Here is a 23,264-nt window from a genome sequence, read left to right as displayed (position 1 = left end):
ATATATTGTAAACTTCTCATTCATGAGAGACAATTAACATAGTTCATATTATTTATTTTTGTCGGTCTAAAATTCTCTCTAGAATTTTGCCAAAGCTTTGCTTTGTTTTTATCAAAATTAAATTATCAAAGTTTCATAAACTTTGTGAAGTTTGTCAATTGATTATCTTCGTAGATTGTCAGAGACAGGTTCCTCTGAAGGTTCCGTTGTGATTAATTGTTTTATCCTCGTGATTATATGTTGCTAGTTTCGTTGTAAACTAGAGGTGGATATCCGAAACTTACTTGTTCAAAAGGTCGGGACAAAATTAAAGAATCTTTTTGTTATTGGATTGAGGGTACAATTTTAATATAGTCGTGTTTGCCTTCCATGCATCCAAGATTCGCATCAAATAGGGTACACTCGGTCGGTATAAAACTACCGATCGGGCAGCCAACTTTTCTCAAACTTTCTGTCTCGGCAGGTGAGGGCTGCACTCGGTCGGTATAAATCCACCGATCGGGCGCACTAACAAAATAATAAAAATTATTATTATTTTATTTTTTTTATAACCAAATTTTATCCAAAAATAATAATTGATCATAAGACCTTGCCTCGCCTCGCCTCGCCTCGCCTCGCCACGCCGAGCCGACCGGCCGCGCGCGCGTGTGTTTGTTGCATCGATTAGCGTATTGTCCCTTTACAAAACATCCGGTGCCCTAAGGGCCCAATCCCATAATCCAAAGTTGGATTATATAAGGTGAACAATACATTGAACATGTTTCATTGTGGGACAACTTTTCCTCCAATTTATTTCACAAAATTCAAATTTTTGCATCAATTGGGACAAGCTTTTTGGACAAGTATACAAGCCTTTTGGACAAGTAATTCAAGCCCATTTCATGCCATTTTATTCCAACAATTCATTCAACATTTTTTTTCCCAACAATCCCCCACGTGAATGAATTTCACGTATATTAGCATTCTCACTAGAAAGTCATTTTGAGTTATTGGTACATCAGGATAGGTAGCTTATGGCCTTGAACCCACCTTAGTAAAATATTATCGGATTACTAGTTGCATAGTGACGCGATGTCTTGAACTAGTCAACTATTTATGTAAACCAAGTCAATAGTACTTACATAACAATACTCTAACATATTTTGTTCTCACTTTGTGTCCATTTCGGCCCTGGACCATATCTTAGATTCATAAGTGTTGCAATCAAAGCGGCCAATACTTTGAACTTATATAGGTGATCGCCTATCAAGAGTATCATGCATTCATAAGTGTTGCAATCAAAACGGCCAATACTTTGAACTTATATAGGTGATCGCCTATCAAGAGTATCATGCGTTACTCTACCTCATAGGTATAGGAATCATTAAAAGAAAACTTAACCTCGCCACATTTTGCAGGTCATTTATACTTGGATATTTCAGGAATGAGCAAGTAACAATTTCAAGCACTCAAACTAATATTTATAACTTAGTTGTCCTATTGAACCAAGGTTTTGGGATCTCCAATTCTCAAGGTTGGGTTACCGCTATAAATATTTTAGTTTGTGGATTTTAAACCCATTCCTCCAAGTAGTTTGTACATTTGATCTCTATTTATACTTTTTGTAAGCGGATCTGCAATGTTTTTCTTTGACTTCACATAGTCAACCGAAATAACCTCATTCGAGATCAATTGTATTGTGGTATTGTGTCTCCGACGAATATGTCGAGATTTACCATTGTACATAATACTTTGTGCTCTAACTATTGCTGACTGGCTGTCACAATGAATAGTAACGAAAGACACCGATTTATTCCAACAAGGATATCTTCTAGAAAATTTCAAAGCCACTCGGCTTCTTCTCTAGCTTTATCTAGAGCAATGAACTCGGACTCCATAGTTGACCGAGCTATACAAGTTTGTTTAGAGGATCTTCATGACACCGCTCCTCCACCGATTGTGAACACATATCCACTCGTATACTTAGAGTCTTTCGTGTCATAAATCCAATTTGCATCACAATATCCTTTTAGGACCGCAAGATATTTTGTATACACTATTCCATAACTCGAAGTATATTTCAAATATCCAAGCACTCTCATTAGTGCTTTCCAATGATCCTCTTTTGGATTACTTGTGAATCGACTTAACTTATTGACGGTATATACAAGATCAGGACGGGTACAATTAGTTAAATACATTAAACTTACTATCACTCTTGCATATTCCACTTGTGAAACAGATTCTCCTCTATTTTTGGCTAAATGTGTACCCAATTCCATAGGTGTTCTAGCCGGAGGACGATTTGTGGCATTCAATCGTTCAAAAACCTTTTCTACATAATGAGTTTGTGATAAAATAATTCCAGCAGGAATTCTAGAGACTTTAATCCCTAAAATAATATCACACAATCCGAAATCCTTCATGTCAAAATGTTGTCTCAACATTTTCTTGCTTTTCACAATAAATTCATGGTTGCTTCCCATGATTAACATGTCATCTACATAAAGGCAAACAATTACATATGCATTTGTAGTACCTTTAATGTAGACACATTTATCACATTCATTTTTTGTGAAACCATTTGACAACATTGCAGTGTCAAACTTGTGATGCCACTGTTTAGGTGCTTGTTTAAGTCCATACAATGACTTGACAAGTTTACACACATTTCCTTCTTTTCCGGGTACAATAAACCCTTCTGGTTGTTTTATATATATTTTTTCTTCCAACTCTCCATTCAAAAACGCTGTTTTAACATCCATTTGATGTATCTCAAGATCATGCAATTCTGCAATAGCTATGAGAACACGAATGGATGTTATTCTAAAAACCAGAGAGTAGGTATCGAAGAAATCATATCCCTCCTTTTGTCTAAAACCTTGAACCACCAGACGAGCTTTATATTTATCTATAGATCCATCTTCTTTGTATTTCCTTTTAAGAATCCACTTGGATCCCAAAGGTTTACATCCCGGAGGGAGATCAACCAACTCCCACGTATGATTATACATGATAGAATCTATTTTATTTTGTATGGCTTCCTTCCAAAAAGGAGCCTCAGGATTTGATAAAGCCTCTTGGAGAGTTCTTGGTTCATTATCTAACATGTATGTTAGAAAATCAGGACCAAACGACTTTTCAACTCGTGCACGCTTGCTGCGTCTTGGTTTTTCTTTGGTTTGTGGAGTTTTAATTGTATTTTTATAAGTTCGCTTGTTCGAACTTATTTCTTTCCTTTCTTTACAAAGAAATACATTTTCAAAGAATACAACATTCCTTGATTCCATGATTGTGCCTTTATTTACATCAGGAATTGTTGACTTATGCACTAAGAATCGATATGCACTACTATTGTATGCATAACCAATAAATATGCAGTCAACCGTTTTAGGCTCAATTTTTATTTCTTTTGTCTTAGGTACTTCTACTTTAGCCAAACACCCCCATACTTTGAGATATTAGTAAGAAGGTTTACGACCTTTCCACTGTTTATACGGTGTTTCATCTTTTCCTTTGATTGGAATCTTGTTTAGTTAGTGAGTTGCTGAGAGAATCGCTTCACCCCACATATTTTGAGGTAAGCCAAAATTTATTAACAACGCGTTCATCATTTCCTTTAATGTTCGATTTTTGCGTTCTGCAACGCCATTGGATTGAGGTGAGGAAGGGGCTGTCATTTGATGAATGATGCCCGAAGTTGAGCAAAATTACTCAAAAGAAGCCACATACTCTCCACCTCGATCACTTCGAATCATTTTAATCTTTGAACTTTGTTGATTTTCAATCTCAGTCTTATATTCTTGAAAGCTTCGATTGCCTCATCTTTGCTTTTCAATAAATATACATAACAAAATCTAGTGCAATCATAAATGATTGTTATAAAATACTTATTTTCACCTCGTTCTTGTACCATTTTTAAATCACATACATCGATATGTATTAATTCAAGTGGCGCAGTACTTCTTGTGACATTATGAAATGAAGTTTTAACCATTTTCGCTTCAACACAAATCTCACACTTGTTTTGTGGATTTCTTTTAAACGCAAGTATTACATTTAAATTTGAAAGTCATTGCAACGCATTGAAGTTAACATGTCCTAATCGTTCATGCCATAATTCATAACTTTCAATCAAGTAAGCAGAACCAATAACTTTATTCTTCGCCTCAGGGCGGATAACATTCATTACATTCAATTTGAAGAGACCACTATCTTGGTACCCTTTGCCAACAAATACACCAGATTTGGTTAATACAAATTTATCAGATTCAAAAACCATTCTAAAACCAGCCTTGCTCAAGAGTGAACCAGACACCAAGTTCTTTCTAATCTCTGGAACATGCAGCACATTCTTGAGCGTTACCTCTTTGCTCGAGGTCATTTTCAACACCATGTTTTCCACTCCAACAACTTCAGAAGTTCCCATGAACATCTTTCGATCCCCAACGGTGGCATAGGTGGAATACATATCTTTATCGGCACAAACGTGGCTCGTAGAGCCGGTATCGATCCACCATTCTCTTGGATCATCCACCATGTTGGTCTCACAAATAACTACACTTAAATCAATATCAGAAATTTTTAAAGGTACATACCTTTCTTGAACCATGTTCACTTGCTTTGGTTTTGATTTTTGTTGTTTTCTTTGGAAGACGACAGTCTCTTGCCATATGATTCGGTTTGCCACAGTTGTAGCAACTTCCTTGTAATTTCTTCGCTTTCTCATTTTTCTTTTCCTCATGGGGGCGCTTCCTCTTGTGACTCGTACTAGATTATCCTAGATTTGCTTTGGACTCGGTTTCCATCATCTTTTTGTTCGACTTGGCCTCAGTATTCCTGTTGTCCTCCTCGATACAAAGTCTAACAATCAGATCTTCAAGTTTTAACTCCTTACGTTTGTGCTTAAGATAGTTTTTGAAGTCCTTCCACATCGGAGGCAACTTCTCAATGATAGACGCGACTTGAAATGGTTCATTGATTTCCATCCTTTCGGCCAATAAGTCATGCAAGATGATTTGCATATCTTGCACTTGACTCATCACAGTTTTTGAGTCTACCATCTTGAAGTCCAGAAATTTTCCAACCACGAACTTCTTTATTCCTGCGTCTTCAGTTTTGTATTTCTTTTCCAAGGAATCCCAGAGTTCCTTGGCAGTCTTCACAGAGGAATAGACACTATAGAGAGTGTCATCAAGGTCATTCAATATGTAGTTTCTGCACAGAAAATCACTGTGGTTTCATGCATCAACAACGGTCCTCCTTTAGGTGTCAGAATTGCCTTCAACGACGACAGGGGGATCCGTCTTCAGAAATCTAGACAGATTCAATGTGGTAAAGTAGAAGAGAATTTTCTGCTGCCAACGTTTGAAGTCGGCACCATAAAACTTTGACGGCTTTTTTCCATGTGCAGGGGCGGAAGCGAGCGGAGTGAATGAAACGGTAGACATCTTCAAAATCCAAGAAATACAAAGTTTTCGTCTTGCGATTGTTAAAAGAAAGTATTCGAATTTTGAAAACTTGTACGTCAACAACAACAACAACAAAGATGAACAAAGTCAAGGCGAGAGAAACTCTCTATCCGCAAGACGAAATTGCCCGTTAATAGTGCTCAACGTTGGCAGTAATCGTCTCTGAGATACGACGACTATTCAATCGAGATATAACATCACAACAAATATCTCGATCTTCGTCGAACTAAAATAAGTGTCAACTTTGACTTTGTGAGAGAGAGGGAAGAATATGCAGAGAAACTCAGAGAAATCAATCGTTTGATGTTATCAGATATTTCAGATATCTCTCTCTGCGTTATAACAGTCATATATATATATACTATGACTCCAAAAAATACGTTTTATGGCGTAAGGATACAACCCATGACAGAAGAAGCCCAGAAAGAGACGTAACTTTTTGGACTGCAGAAGGCGCGCTCGATCGGTCAAATTTAACCGATCGGGCGCCCACTTTGGCCCAACTTTCTGCCTCGGAAAAATAAGGTGCGCTCGGTCGGTATAAAACTACCGATCGGGCGGCCAACTTTCCTCAAACTTTCTGTCTCGGCAGGTGAGGGCTGGGCTCAGTCGGTATAAATCCACCGATCGGGCGCACGAACAAAATAAAAAAAATTATTATTATTTTATTTTTTTATAACCAAATTTTATCCAAAAAGAATAATTGATCATAAGACCTCGCCTCGTCACGCCTCGCCGAGCCGGTCGAGCGCGTGTGTTCGTTGCATCGATTAGCGTATTGCCCCTTTACAAAACATTCGGTGCCCTAAGAGCCCAATCCCATAATCCAAAGTTGGATTATATAAGGTGAACAATACATTGAACATGTTTGGACAACTTTTTCTCAAATTTATTTCACCAAATTCAAATTTTTGTATCAATTGAGACAAGCTTTTTGGACAAGTATACAAGCTTTTTAGACAAGTAATTCAAGCCCATTTAATATCATTTTATTTCAACAATTCATTCAATATATTTTTTTTCAACACCAGAAATATCAAATGTTGCCATATAGTTAATATTTTCCGATGCCTGCAGACAGGGGTAGTGGCATAATACGTGGAACAAGTCGTCTTAAAATTAATCATTCACGAAAGAAATTAGTTAGTTTTCTTTGCGACATCAAAATCAGTCACTGCCTTCTCAATTCTCATAGTCAACAAGTGCCCCCCACTTTAGATAAATTACCTCCTCCTCCACTCTACACCGCAAAACGATACCATTTCTTTCTTTTAAATAAAAATTGATAATACGCCAACGGGCGATGAGACCTTAGTTCAATGATTAAAGTTGAGGTTTTTTGGTATCATATTCGATTTTCGTTGACTGCGGGTAGTTTTTCTAATTTATTTAGATAGATTTAGAAGTTTTTTTTGTAATTTTTTTGCTCGAGATAAACACGTCTCGAATCCACGTTCAAATTCTATCTGCATTGTGGATAACTACTTTATACGGTTATAATTTGGATCAAGATTGTAGTGTACTCTCAAAAAAATAAAAATTAATAATCCCATCTATCTATTATTAAATTAAAATCTCCATTACTCTGCTATTCAAAAAATATATTTACTAATCTATATAACATTCTCCTCCACGTTCAATATTTCTCATTATTATACTTTTTGTCATTTCAATTTTTTTTTAACAAAAGTTTCATTTTAATTTTGACAGAAATCAAATTGTCTCAAATTCGGTTTATAATCCGTTTTTGTTTTTGTTTATAAAAATTTATGTGTAATTTCGTCTCAAATCAGTTTTAAATTCGGTCTCAAATTTCTTTTCAAATATCATTATATATGAAAGTGAAACGGAGTAGTAATTCCGTAAAAAGTACGTCTATGATTTACATAAATCTAAAACAGATTTTATTTCCGTCTCAAAAATCTATCTCTGAAGCCATGTATTCTTGTAGTGGATCTGCTATATTATTTCTGCGGGACCGGAGATTTTTACTATATGTGTTTTTTATGCTTCAAATTTTCCTTTCAAATGAAAATATCTTCTTCTCACTTCTACCGCAACCTTATATTTGATTTGTCATGTGCTTGTATCGTATGTGTCGCAATTGTTAATAATATTATATATAATAAATATAGAAAAGTCATCCATTGTGTCAAAAACAATAATAAAATATCATATCATCCATACGTATATAAAAAATTAAAATAACCAATATAAACCATCGCATCTTTTAACAATAAAATAATAATAATATCCAGACAATTATTTAAACAATTTTGAAATTCCAATTTTTTTTTATATATATTCCTTAATTTTTTTACGAAATTGCTTAATAACAACAAAAAATTATAGATAAAAAAATAAAATTATATTTTTTTTTTAAAAATACAAATATAAAATTACAAGTAATCAATCACAACAATCACAACAATGTAATGAAAAAATTATACGTTAATGACGCACAACACATGTATTTTTTTATACTTTGAAACGTGAATGATTGCACATGTTTATATTATATAAATAATAAATCCAAAAATAGTTAACACTTTAATTTCATGATTTATATACAAAAGCAGTGTAATTCAAATTTCAAACAAATTAAGATTTGACTCATTCGCACACCCTTGTCGAGCACTTGAATTCCGGTATTTCGAGGAAGCAGCCACACACACCTTCGGCTTTGGTACGTATTCACTTTCTGATTTCCAATTATGGAAAAATTAAAATTATTCTATTTTATATTTTCTTCTTTTCAAATATCTGAAAATTATTTATTGCTATTTTTTGTTTTATAATTTTCAGAAAATTCATAATGTATTAATATATGATAAATAAAAACACAGTTTCCTAAACAAAGCGTAACACCAAACAAGCATAAAGTTTGATTTTCATCTCTGAAACCCATTTCTTATTAGTTATTACACAAGAAGAAAAATCAAATATAACGAATATATTTCCAAAAACATTTTTTATAATTATTTTTTCATTAAAATTTATTACAATTCGTAACGTAATCATTGCATTTAATTCAATGTTTCACAATTTCTTAAAACATCCTACTATTATGGGGTATTTCAATAAACTTAAATAGCATCAACAATAAAAATTATTTCCAAAAAAAAAAGTCCATGAACTATTTCTCAAAATATATCCCTAAAACATAAAAATAAAAGGAAAAAAAAAACTTATATGAGATTGTGTTACACTGTTACGGGTTAATTTTGTAAAATAGTGTACCGACTTAACCTGAACCCATAAAAAGTATTATTTTTATGACAAAAATATTATTTTTTTCTACAAATATAAATTATTTCAACACACATGCACATACACAAATACATGGTGAACAACAATCGTGAGCACTTGTTGATGTGTCACTCATCTATTAGATGCGCATGATGCCACGTCAGCAGGTGCTCATATGAGTGCTCACGGTGGTTGCTCACCATATCATTTGTATAATATCAGTGAGATCATCATATGTTATCACGTTATGTTGGTTCAAAATAAAATCAAACTATCCTCTAGAACTTCATTGTCCGTGGCGAAGACCAATCGCAAACATACCAAGTATTCTTTGCTTTGACCGGTAAAAACGTTGAATTCAAAACCCATTCAAAATTCTTTATTATCGATGATGTTTCGAACTCGTACGATATGTATATATAAATTACATCGTAGTAATATATGTTTAAGAAAATAATTGAGGTATTTTTTTCCATCAAAGTTATATAGAAATTTAATTCGTTATATTTTTTTATGAAGTGAAAATCTATAACGCTATCTTTTGATATATATTGAGTAAGTCATCGGACTAATAAAATAACATTTAAATCAAGCTAATATATTTTTGTATTTTTTATATTAAAAATGATATGAAAAAGTTTAATAATATAGATAGATAAATAAACACTTTTATGAATTTAAAAAATCGGATAAAATATGAATAGCATAATATAGAATAGAATAGTAACTAAGGAATAGGGGTGCAAACGAACCGAATCGAGGCGAATAATGATAAAATTTTAAGGCTCGAATTCGGCTCGATAAGAGTATATTCGAGTTCGAGCTCGATTCGAAGTTCGATAATTTCAAATATTTTGGCTCGAGCTCGGCTCGAAATGAAGTTCGAGTTCGAGTTCGGTTCGAAATATTCGAACCTATTCGTGAACTATTCGGATATTATGGTTTGAAAAGCTCGAAAAGTTCGAAAAAGTTCGAAATGTATATATATTTATTATATAATTATATTATATTAATTAAATATTAAGGTTCGCGAACTATTCGCGAACTATTGAACAGAGTAATTTCGGCTCGAGCTCGGCTCGAAAAAAAGTTCGAACACGTTCGAATTCGGCTCGAGTTCGATAAGCTCGAATACGAATCAAATATTTATCGAGCGGGCTCGTAAAGCTCACGAACATATTTGGTTCGTTTGCACCCCTACTAAGGAACATGTGTTGCCTATTTTCAGTATTTTTTTCTTTCGCAATAAGTATTATAAAAAAAATTAAATAATTTTCTGGGTTTTATTTTTTCATGTTTCGATACTTTTTTGTTTTAATTTTTTTTTAAAAATCTAAATTTTACAAATTTTTTGTTGGATTTTTTAATTAATCAATTATATATTTATATATATATATATATATAGACACACATACAAACACCCAAATAAACAACAATTTATTTACTCGTGGTGATGGAGATAGAGCCGGCTCGTGGTGGGGGCTGCAGTCATCGTTTTGAAAACATTTATGTGCTTGATTTTGATATAGTACTATACAAGAATTTATTTATTTTTTTTAAAAAAACAAATAAACAAAATATTCCAAAGTATTTAATGTTTTGGTTGTATACTTTTATTATTTATATTTATATAGACTAGTATCTCTATGCACGCTTACACATATTTACACATTGTTTATTTTATTTTTGTTTGTTTGCTTTTTTAATTTGTGATTATCGTGTCATATTATATTACCCTTCTTCATGTAATCATTACATTTAACACATCCAATGAAACATAATATATGTTCAATTCATCCAAAGATGTGGAACTTGTCCATCAATCAGTTTATACGACAAAAAAATTTCAACTCAAACGCGTTGCGTGAGCATATATTTAATTATCTAAAAAAATATATCATTTTTATTATAAATTTTTAATTTAACTTGAATGAAATACACAGTGAGAAATCTAAAAATATTTTTAATTATATTAAGCATTAATAATTTGTATTATTTGATTTCTTGACTGAAAATTAGAGAGAGAGAAAGTTGAAGAGAGAAAATCATGAACAAAACAAATGATAAACTTTACTAACACTCCAAAATATTTGTTAGAGCATCTACATTGATGCATTATTTGGTGATTAATAACACCAATTAATGTTCATGCACCAATGTGGGTGCATGAATTATTAATTTGTCAGCCCAAAAATTCATACATATTAATCCTGTTATATACCATAAATAAAATAAAAAAAGAAACAGGCTGCACGTGAAAGCCCAAAAATTCATACATATTAATTCCGTTATAATCCCGTTTCATACTGTTTGATTTATATGTTGTTTTTAATTTCATGCAAATGTTTTTTTTTTCTTATGTTGTACTCCTTCATTAAAATTATAATAAATTTTAATTTTAAATAAATGAAACTCGTTAAATAGTTAACAAATTTTTTAACATGTTAATTATAAAACAAAAATATTATGTTATGTTAAATAATTACAATTTATATTTTTAAATAATAATATCTAGAGCTCCAACGGTTATTTTATATTTTTAAAATATATTTAAAATGTTTTTAATAAAAACAAAAATTAAATTAATTTTAAAATTGTAAAAAAATGAGAAATTTATTTATTTAATAATGAATGAAAAATGAGACCCATAAATAATGAGTGTTGATATTAAATGAATGTGAGTGTGTATTAATAATGAGAATGCGTTAATGTAATGAGTATGTGTCATGTGGACCCCACGTTTTTTGAGTAGATGGAAGATGGAATAATGAGGATTAATGAGTACCAATGCGGATGCCCTTATAGATGGTTTAACTTTAATACAATATATATAATTTTGATCTCACACACCTTAGTGTGCAGTATTTTCATGAACGATCGCAAAAACACGAGTTTTAGTGTTTTTTTAAAAATACCAAAACTCATATTTTTAGTGGTCGCTCATACAAATTAATTCAGCACATTAGAGTGCATGATATTAAAATTATATTTATAGATAGATAGATATGATATATTGCGAATGCTAAATTGTAACTATTCCATCTTAATTTAACATATGAAAATTCAATAATATCACATAATTATCTAATGACATAATCTTATCATCTGTCGATATCATTGTATATCGTATTTGTTACACTATACATATTTATATTATGAAAAATATAATATGAGTCGATGACTTGTAACTAATCAAAACCAGGTCTTAACTTCAAGAGAATTAAAGACCAAAACTTTCTCTTCATAAGTGCATCTATTTATACCAACTCATTCGGCCTTCTCCTTTCTATATAATAAACTCAATGAATGAGTAGTTTAATTTTAACATTCACACATGGCTACAAGTGAAACAATGTCTACCCCTAATGAATGGATGCAATTCTACCAAACCAATTACTTTTCCGATCACATCAACCAAATCCTCCCTCCGTCCACCGCCGCCGACTCGAGGAGTAGCAACTTGACCCCGAATCACGGCCGCATATCGAAGCCCCTCCGGCGTCGGGCGAGGGCCTCCCGGCGGACCCCCACCACCCTTTTCAACACAGACACGGCCAACTTTCGGTCCATGGTGCAGCGATTCACGGGGGCCCCCGTCTCTCGTTTCGCTCATGCCAGTTCTCAGCCCCCCGCCGCCGCCGCCGGCCTCCATGCTATGAATGAAGCTGCCACTGCTGTTATTAATGCTCCTGATCCCGCGGCTGGATTCCACATGCAGTACTATTCGCACCACCTCCTGCAGCAACAGCAAGTGTTCGCGATGGATAGGATTCAGGGCGGCGGCGGCGGCGGGGAGGTCGTTTCATGCCACGCGCCGCCGGGTTTTTCTAACACTAAAGATCATCGGGATTACAGCAACTACATGATGTGATCGATGAGATTGAGAAGAGGATAGTGATATATATATTCTCGAACATGGTGTTGATGAATAATCACTCTTCAGTGGCTTCACTTGAGGTGTAAATTCTTGATCAAAAATAATTACGAGTAATGCTACATGTATACGTGTCTTATATATTGGGTTTCACATAACACTTAAAATTATATGATTATATACATGCATTTTTGAAACATTTTTTCCAAATTAAGTGGATGGATTATCATGTAATTTTAAATGTTATGTCTTATTGTAAGAAAGGGCGGATCCAAATTCAAGCCCACCCGGGCTTTAGCTCGGGTGGGTCCGAATTTTTTTTAAATTTTGTATATAAAATTTTTAAATAATTTTGGTTTAATTTGGTGGTAGCCCGGGTAGTTTAATTCAAAATATTAAAGGATGCAGGAGCTTAGAATTTTAGTCCGGATAGATTAAAAATCCTGGGTCCGCCATTGAGTGTAACCCAACGTATAAAACTCGGGAATGGAGTGGTCTCGTGTCTAAATAAATACTGATCCTTTAACCTTTTCACTGTCGTATATATGTAAACCATTGATACACGAATTTGAAAATAGATCTGTTTTGAATGATGATCGAGTGACGAGTGACGTATATATATTTAAATCTTTAATTTTGAGAGATGTTAATGTCGCTGTATAAAGTTAAGATTTTGATTTTTGTGTAACGATTATTCAAATGAGTTGTATCAATCGACCATAGCCATCAGTCCATCACGTTTTCTTTAAATAAAATAAAACAAAAAATTCTTAGAGCTTCTCTAATTACTGGTCCAATTTGGTGCTCCAACTAATTAGTATTATTGCTGTGCTATGTATAATTTTTTTATAATAAGATGAGAGTTAATTCGATCATACATATAATAATTAATTGTCATATATTATAAGTTTGGTTTTCGATTATTAGATTATTTGCAAATATTATAAATAATATTATTTATAAAATTATGAAATTAATTATTGATTTATAGTTTTATATTTAGTTGAATAGAATAAAAATTTAAATTCAATCACCTAGAAAATACTTTAAATTTTTAATAATTAAGAGTATTTTATTTAGTTGAAGTAATTATTTAAATGAATTTAAGTAGTTATTTAACTTAATGTATTGATATGTTAATATATATATATATATATATATATATATATATATATATATTATAACAGATTGTTTTTCAATTAATCAGTTAAATTTGAGACGAAAATAATTTACAATTATATTTTAATTTAATTCTCAATGGAATAAATATTATTAAATAAATTAGTCATTTTATATGGTCTTTTATTTTATTAACCTTTCAATGAGTTTTTATTTACCAAACTAAATTCGTTTCTCCAACAAATTAATTAATACTATTTCTTTGCTAAGTTGGAGCACTACAGTGCTGCACTAAATTAGAAACATGTATAATAATGAATTGTCATATATATATATATATATATATATATATAGATATATTAAGTTTAGTTTTCAATTATTTGATTATTTGTAAATATTCTAAATAATATTATTTATACAATTATGAAATTAATTATTGATTTATAGTTTTATATTTAGTTGAATAAAATAAACATTTATATTCAATCACCTAGGAAATACTTTAATTTTTAATAATTAAGAGTATTTTATTTAGTTGAATTAATTATTTAAATGAATTTAAGTAGTTATTTAAATTAATGTATTGATATGTTAATATATATATATATAGAAATTTTCAGTTGCCTAACCAATGATGTTCAATACGTTCCCGACCACTAAAACCCGATACCGTGTTTTAGTTATGCGAAAAATAAAAAAATAACTAAAACCCGGTACCGAGTTTTAGTGATCGGGGACGAGGTGGAGAAATATTGTTAGGCAGCTGAAAAGTTATATATATATATATATATATTATAACAGATTGTTTTTTAATTAATCAGTGAAATTTGAGACGAAATTAATTTACAATTATATTTTACTTTAATTTTTAATAGAACAAAAATTATTAGATAAATTAGTCATTTTATATGGTTTTTTATTTTATTAAACTTTTAATGAGTTTTATTTACCAAACTAAATTCGTTTCTCCAACTAATTAATTAATACTATTTCCGTGCTAGGTTGGAGCACTGCACTAAATTAGAAACATGTATAGTTTTTTTTTTTTTATAAAAAGATGAGAGTTAATTTGATCTTACATATAATAATGAACTAGTGATCGAGGCACACACATCGCGTGTAACGTTTCTTTTACAGTTATATACTGGATTTTCAAGAGCGAGTGTGACATTGAAATGAACTAAAATTGTGCTTAGATTTTTGATTCAATTGTGATGTGTGTGCTACGTTGTACATGAATAATATAAGCATAGAATATGTAATACTAAGTGTTCTGCGAACTTAAATTGTGTTGAGATGGAAGAAAGTTTAAAAAACTTAGTGTGTCTTGAAAAGAGGAAAAAAAAAAAGAAAAAAAAAGGACTTTACCATTGACAACATGAAGTTTATAGAAAATTGACACAATTCTCCCGCAAAATTGGAATTGATAAAAAAACGCATTTCTAAAATAAGGACAATTTATTTTTCATAAATAATGATAATTCCAAAAATCTATTAAAAAAACATGAGGAACCACACTCATGACTTAAGTTCCTACAACACAAACCAACACAAAAATTTGCTTAGACTCCTAATCTAGCACAAATGAACAAAAAAAAATCGGTATCAGTACACCACCTCTTGTAAAGTAGCATCCATTATAGATGAACATATATGCAGCAACAGAAGTGTGAAAAGGATTGTCAACAATGGATGTCTCCTTAAACATGATACAAAATCATTTTTGCCGATCTTTCCATCACTATTCGGCCGTATTTGTTTGTTCATCTGAATTCTCCGATCACGGATTGAGTCGATTAACGAAGGGTTAATAAGTCGAGACAGATTTTGCGCAATCAATTAAGCTACGAAGCATAGGCACATGTTCAACACATCTCAAAATTTTGAGACTGATAACAATATCGGGTAGAATCACACTTAATTTGCAACCTTACATGCATAATGCAAGGGCTTGAGCTTCTGAAAATGTCTCTTTTTCTCATCCTGCGAATAATATGTCAATCCAAGATGAGCACATTACTTCTTACTGGACACCTGCACCTAGGTCAAGAAAATACTATTCATCCAATTACACTGGTGATTTGCCACGTTATCAATTAGCTTCTTATCAAACAATCTATGTAATTAGTACTTTTACAACCAATCATAACATCTATATGTCATTAAAACTGTAAAAAGATAATCACAAAAATCAATTAATGAATTCAGTACCCCAAATTTACAAAATAATAATAAAAGATATTTTGAAATGTCATATTATTAGGCTCACTTTATCATTTTTGAATTCAAAGTTAGTTGCAAAATATGGTTATGCAACCCATTCTTGAAAATTATATGCAAATCGATCAACCAAAACCACCCGAACGATTACAAATGCAGAAATAATACATCTAGTCACATAACAAATGAGATGCAGAAAAATAAAAATGTAAAAATCAGCTGTTTATAGAAAGTTATATAGCCTTTCAAATAAGAGAAAATTATTCAGTTAACAATATAATGAGGCTAATCATTTTAGCCTCGTATTTTCATGCACAGGAGGAAAACATGTGAAAATAAATAAATGCATCTGCATTCCGATATCGAACACAAAGAGCGCTTATAAATAATATTTCATGGTTTTTAAAAAACACGTGATCCGAAACCATGTCAGTAAACACATCATGTATCAAGACTTCAATTTTCATTCCCGTTGCCAATTCACACAAACTGAAATAATCTGAATCTTTATCTGGTTTGTCGAATTCTATTTCCAAAATGCGAGAAGAATTAGTTAAAAGAAAAGGTGCTTCTTTTTTCATCAAATCAATGCAATATATATTATTTATTTGCATGTAATCCAACATAATATGACACTCGAACATAATCAGACATTGAGAAATTTATAATCTAATGTATTCACTAAACCATCTAAAGAGACTTAAAACATGTGAAGGAAAAATGTGATGTTCCTACCGGGTCTTTCCATGAACTTTTAAGTAGACCACAAACACGAAAAATCAAATTGGATTGCCCAATAACTTCATGAACTTGCATGAGATTTGTACATGATATATAAGTTTAGTACACTTTTTTTCTATTGCTACTACATGAGAGTTTACATTGTAAACATATAGTTGAAGTAAAAAAAAAACAGCCGCAAAGCAAAAAAATTTTGTGATATTTGAATAAAATGGTTTGTGCTTAAATCAGAGATAACAAACTAATACCACCAAAAAGTTTTATTACATGAGAATAAAATTGAAAATAAAGCCTCCAACTTACCTGTTCGGGGATACCTCCAAGCCTCCAATAGTTTGATTACGTATCATGATAACAAACTATTACCTCCAACAGTTTGACTGTATGAGAATTAAAATATAAATGAAGCCTCCAACTTGCCTGTATGGAGATACCTACAATCCTCCAACAGTTTGATTTACAACTGTTTGATTACAAACTAATACCTCCAATAGTTGGATTATTTATTGAGTAAATGGAGAAACCTATTGTCAACGATTTTGGAGGTCAATAGAACAGAAGGTCTATTTAGTATCTCAACCCTGCATACACTAAAAAAAGTATTTAGTATCACATACAACTGGTTAAGGTAGTAAGTGAAATCATAAAAAGAGTGAGATTGCATAATGTAAATATTTGCCGAAGGGAGAAAAAAATGCAATCAAGTTTGCCACAACAACCGAAGCAAATTAAGACAGAAAAAGTATCAAAAACCACATCCATGCTTGATTTAGGTGTGTTCTGTTTCAGAGAATCTGTCTTTTTTGTGAATTATATTCAAATAGATCCGTTTTGTCCCTGTAGGCCAGGATACAACGGTTGTTTTTTTGGGTTATAAACAGAACCTGTTTCTTTTTCGAGCATTATGTAAGACAAACTGATGCTTTGGAATTGAGAGAGAGGGGAAAAAGAACGTGGGTTGAACTGAGAAACAATGGTAGAGGGCAATTATAAGGGCTTAGCGCTAGCATGTCCTCAATCATTTGAATATGGTTTAAATTAGAGAAATGAAATATCAATATTTTAGTGCAAATTTTTTACTACCATTCACCATTTTAGAAGTTCAAACAGCAAACTCGCCTTGAAAGTAGGCCAAAAAAATGTAAAGCAAACTGACGTTTTCCTTAAACAATCTATTTAATTAATACTTGGGAAACTATTACAACCACTAAATCCGAGACACAACTTTAAAAAGATAACACAAAAAAACAATTAAACATCCTGTAACCCCAATTAACAAAAATAATAATATCACAAATTTTGAAATGACAGAATATTATACTTAGTTATAATCTGGAATTCAAAGTTAGTCGCGAAAAACGTTGATGCAACTCATACTTGGAAACTTTATGAAAATCAATTAAACATCCAATACTAATAGATCGATTACAAATGCATGAATAAAATATAAAAATAAGAAACGACAACCACTAAAATTAAATATAAAAATTATGAAAAACTAAAAGTTGACAATAAAAGATTACCTCTACAGCTGATTATCCCAGGAAAAGAACAATCCAACGGCGAAGTGGGATAGTAAGATAATGAAATTAATCAGCAAAACGGAGATCCTGAAACTGAACAGTAAACAAATACTGACGCATACATTCAAATGGATAAATAGGCCGGAAATTTGAATTGCAAATCGAATGGATGATTTGATACTGTAGAATAAAATAAAATAAATTAAAAAGTAAAACTTCACACTAAATCGAGTAAGTTTGTCGGTAAATCATGAAAAATAAACAGATGGTGGATTTCAAAACCGTCAATGAAACAATTTATTCAAACATATAAGCAACAGTAGCAAATTAATAAGAAAACATGGATTTGCTAAAAATGTTCTTACACGACGATCGGTTGGAGTTGATTTTTTTTACGGAAGCGCACTGCATCATGTGGGGATGCCTTTGGTATTTTCAGCCGAAGAAACATAAAGAGGCAGAGGGGTTGATAAATTTTGGAAACGGAAGAAGAAACAACCACCACCATGCTTGATTTGTGATTGTTCAGTTGGAGAGAATCTCATGTTTGGATTTTTTTGGTTTATAAACGGAGATCTGCATTTTACACACAATCAGCGAAATGGGAAAAAGTCAGACCAAGACACCATCAGTTTCTATGAGGTTTTTAAAATTAATAAATAGTAAATGATTGTCATATATATATATATATATATATATATATATATATAGATATTATAAGTTTAGTTTTCAATTATTTGATTATTTTTAAATATTCTAAATAATATTATTTATACAAATATGAAATACATTATTGATTTTATAGTTTTATATTTAGTTGAATAAAATAAACATTTAAATTCAATCACCTAAAAAATACTTTAAATTTTTAATAATTAAGAGTATTTTATTTAGTTGAAGTAATTATTTAAATGAATTTAAGTAGTAATTTAAATTAATGTATTGATATGTTACTATCTTAATATATATATATATATATATATATATTTTAACAGATTGTTTTTCAATTAATCAGTGAAATTTGAGACGAAATTAATTTACAATTATATTTTAATTTAATTCTTAATAGAACAAAAAATTATTAGATAAATTAGTCATTTTATATGATTTTTTATTTTATTAACCTTTTAATGAGTTTTTATTTACCAAACTAAATTCGTTTCTCCAACTAATTAGTTAGTACTATTTATGGGCTAGGTTGGAGCACTACAGTGCTGCACTAAATTAGAAACATGTATAGTTTTTTTTAATAAAAAGATGAGAGTTAATTTGATCTTACATATAATAATGAATTGTCATATATCTATATCTATATATATATATATATTATAGCATATCAGTCTGAAAAGCAAGTTATTTCATTTTTTACAAACAAATGGATTAAACCTTTAGGCATCCACACTTGGATCACCCCTGACCGGACGACCTTTATGTGTAGTCTCTTGCTCTGGAATCACCTAGCTACTAACAGAGACTTTAACATGCAATTAAAACATAAACAAAAAACAAAATCAGAGATACAGTGGAAACTTAAATAATTATCTATTCGGCAGAATACAACCGGTAAATAACTGAAACCTAACAAAAATGGTAATACAACCCAATCTAAACGAATAAATACCAAACAAAGCTTAATCTAGGAACCTTTGGTGATCCCTTCCTCCAAGCCCCGACCACCTAACCAAACACCGAAACTCGCTCCTGATCTACCTGCAAATCTGTCCCATCGATAGGGTGTCCGAGGTAAAAGCAAGGACGTAAGCACTAATGCCCAGAACGAAAAGTACGAGTACTCAAGTCTACATGATGAAATGTAACATGAAATATGTAACGACCCACTGTATCAAGACGGGTCTTTTCAGCATGCTTATGTCCTCACTCACACGCACCCTGAGAAACTTCCCAGGGGTCACCCATCCTATAATTGCCCCAAGTCAAGCACGCTTAACTTTGGAGTTCTTATGTGATGAGTTTCCGAAAAGAATATGCACCTTCTTGATATGAGCAGTACATATGAAATCTTTTAAGCACTCCTCAACTATGTAGTCCCATACCTACACAGTCTCAGAATCCCTTCTCATTCCGGCACGGGATCGGTTCATTCATGTCTTCCTCCGCCTAGAAGCCTACCAGGAGCCGCTCATTGTCCGTGCAACCTCTTGGCACCGGCGATCACTTCCTGCCTCCTCAACCCCGGGCGTCACAAATATGAATGCTCTGGTACACTGAGATCAAGATATGGAATAACATGCTCAGAACATAGGTACCAGTATGTGAACGCTGCTCCAAAGATACAGTGGGTGCCACACATACTGAACCCTGATCTTGGACCATCACAGTCCTGAGTAAAACCGCATACGCTTCTCCGTCGATACAATGGGTGTCACACATACTGAACGACCCTAGAAATAACAGGCTATATCGAAAGAATAGACATGCTCAAAATGGTATGCTAATGCCGCATACAAATCATGAACAATAATATCACGCATCTCATGACAGATAATAATGCAACACAAAATAATGCAACACATAAACATGCATACTTGACCGCTAAATTCGGTATGTGTACTAGGTTAAGTAATAGTAAGTGGACAATGAGACCAAAAATCGATCTCACATGTACTGTTGTCAATTCTCAAGATTTGATTATTTTACTTAATCTAGACAAAATAATAGAAAGAAGTGTGAATTGAATAAAATAAGAATTTAAAATAATAAATAATTATGAAATTAACTAAAAACTAGAACTCAATAATAATTCTAATTAAAATAAGCCAACCAAGACACCCGCATATACCGAACAAATCATGTAACATGTAGCCGATTCAGAACTCAGATTTAATCTTAAATTACGATGAATTCTTCTAACTTGTTAAAGGTCTATTTCTAGAACAATTAAACCTATTAAAATATTGACGGATTAATTTTCATAATTTTAATCAAATTTAAATGCATTATGAACTGTGATAATTCAGTTAACACCTAAAACCGCACGATGAAATTGAATACTATTTCTAGTCAATTTTAACTCATGTTAATTATTAGAGTGATCAAAATCAATTTCTCATCTGTCGACTTAGAATCGATTAACGTGCAAGCAAACAATTGACCAGATCATTCACAAGACAAATATAAATCTAATAATCAATAATATAAAACCAAATCTGAAAAATCCCAAACTTGCATCCAAGTTTTCTACATAGATTTGTTTGGCCCAATCACGTGGCCTTGGTTGAAGAAAAACTAATCAATAATTGAAAACAATAATTCAAAAATAAAAAGAAGAAGAAGAAAGGAAGAAAAACTCTAAAAAAGATGAAGCTGATCTCCAATCTCCAAGCCTCCGCCCTAGCCACCTCTGTCTGCGTATGATCTCTGCGTTTGGAACCCTTTATCTGATGATAAAAAACCTATTTATACGCCGCAAATCTTCAAAATATAGCATCATTCACGAATAAGAGTTTCCAAAAAATAAGAAGTCTGCACGCCGTCTCACTCGAGTGCCTAAACATTCGCTCGAGCGAGAGATCTTCTTTTTTTTATTTATTTTCCACGATGTTCCAGGCTCGCGAGGGCGTATGAACATGTGCTAGGGCGAGCTGTACTCTGTCCTCTTCCCATTAAAATATTTCAGCTCGTGCATAATTCTTGAAAAATTCATAACTTGAGTTCTAACTGTCGGATTGAGCTGAAATTTGGACAACAGCTTCCCAAAACTTGAACTTCATTTTGAATGGTGGAGATCGGATTTGGATATTTCTAGCATAAAAAATAAATTTTGGACCATCACTGCTCCGTGATTCATTCTTGCAACTCTTTTCTTGCCCCAAAATCATGAGTTATTCACAAATTCATACAAAAATCAACCCGGAGAGTGAAATGCACACATATGCAATAAATCACATTAAAACACATAAAAACACGATGAGACAATACGAATGAATACAAAATAGACATAAAAATAACATAAAATAATGCACACAAAATACACTTATCAACACCCCCATATTTAAACCTTGCTCGCCCTCGAGCAAGACAAATAATGCCATAAACACACAAACAAAAAAAAATAGGAACAATTCATGGCAAGTAACAACCTCAGAGAAGTTATATTTCAACTTAAAAACACGAATGCTCTCAACCTTTAATAATACACCTTCGGTTTAACGTGAACGTGTGTGTGTGAGATGTTATTCCGGCTAATGCAACTTAGAAAGAATCTATTTTAAGACTGCTTAGCGACCTAATAACACATCAGTGCAAGAGTCGCGTGCATGCATCCATTCTTTCTAATTACCTCTAACAAACACACCTTCCTTGAGATTATTTTTACGCACCGCCGGATTTTGCACCCAGCTTTCTTAAAGCCCCAATAATTACCCGCAAACTTAGCTATAACTGTGATAGGATTAGAATTTCAATCCTCTCGTCTATAGCCCGGATGGAGCATCAACCCCATTGAATCCGCAGACTTAGTTTCAGACTTGATGATTAGGATTTCAATCCCTTGTCCGAAACCCGGATGGAGTTATTATTATTTTTTTCAAAAGTAAAAATTATTCTTCAACTCAGTTTTTTTTTTTTTCAAAAATTTTGGTGTGACCAAGATCATAAGTGAAATTGTAGAAGATCATCAAAATTTACAAGACACAATTGAGATCACTTAATATCTAGTATCGTGCAATGGTCAAACAGACACAAACATTATCAATTTTATCGATACAATTTACTGGTCTAACACGAGTGCTTAAAAATATTCACGGTTCAACCTACAGTTTCTCATGTCAAGTCAAGAGCAAAAACAAAAACATTTTCCACAAAAATCATAACTTCATATCATCATTGACTCACATTCATTATCCTACTCAACACACATGTCACACAAACACAAAACAAAATGAAATATAAACTAGACTACCCCCATACTTATCCAAAGCATTGCCCTCAATGCTTTAAAAACAATGAACAAAATGCAGAAACGAAAAAACACATGCAAGACGAACAAAAACACAATGAAAAAAAAAATAACACTCCCCTAGTTTTAGATTCGTCCTCTTCCTCCATCTGTAAAACTCCAACAACAAC

General features: G+C 32.1%; 1 protein-coding gene across 1 annotated transcript; it reads left to right on the top strand.

The window, feature by feature from the left end:
• The first annotated feature begins 11,910 nt into the window (after window positions 1-11,910).
• Window positions 11,911-12,871, top strand: LOC140893032 (uncharacterized). Its single transcript, XM_073302103.1, has one exon. The coding sequence runs from the start codon at window positions 12,034-12,036 to the stop codon at window positions 12,568-12,570; it is 537 nt and encodes a 178-aa protein (XP_073158204.1). The 5' UTR covers window positions 11,911-12,033; the 3' UTR covers window positions 12,571-12,871.
• The last annotated feature ends 10,393 nt before the right edge of the window (window positions 12,872-23,264 follow it).

This window comes from Henckelia pumila, chromosome 3 (assembly GCF_033568475.1).
Source record: "Henckelia pumila isolate YLH828 chromosome 3, ASM3356847v2, whole genome shotgun sequence".
NCBI lineage: Eukaryota > Viridiplantae > Streptophyta > Magnoliopsida > Lamiales > Gesneriaceae > Henckelia > Henckelia pumila.
The sequence above is the reverse complement of the archived record's forward strand: the minus strand, read 5'-3'. Positions and strand labels throughout refer to the sequence as shown.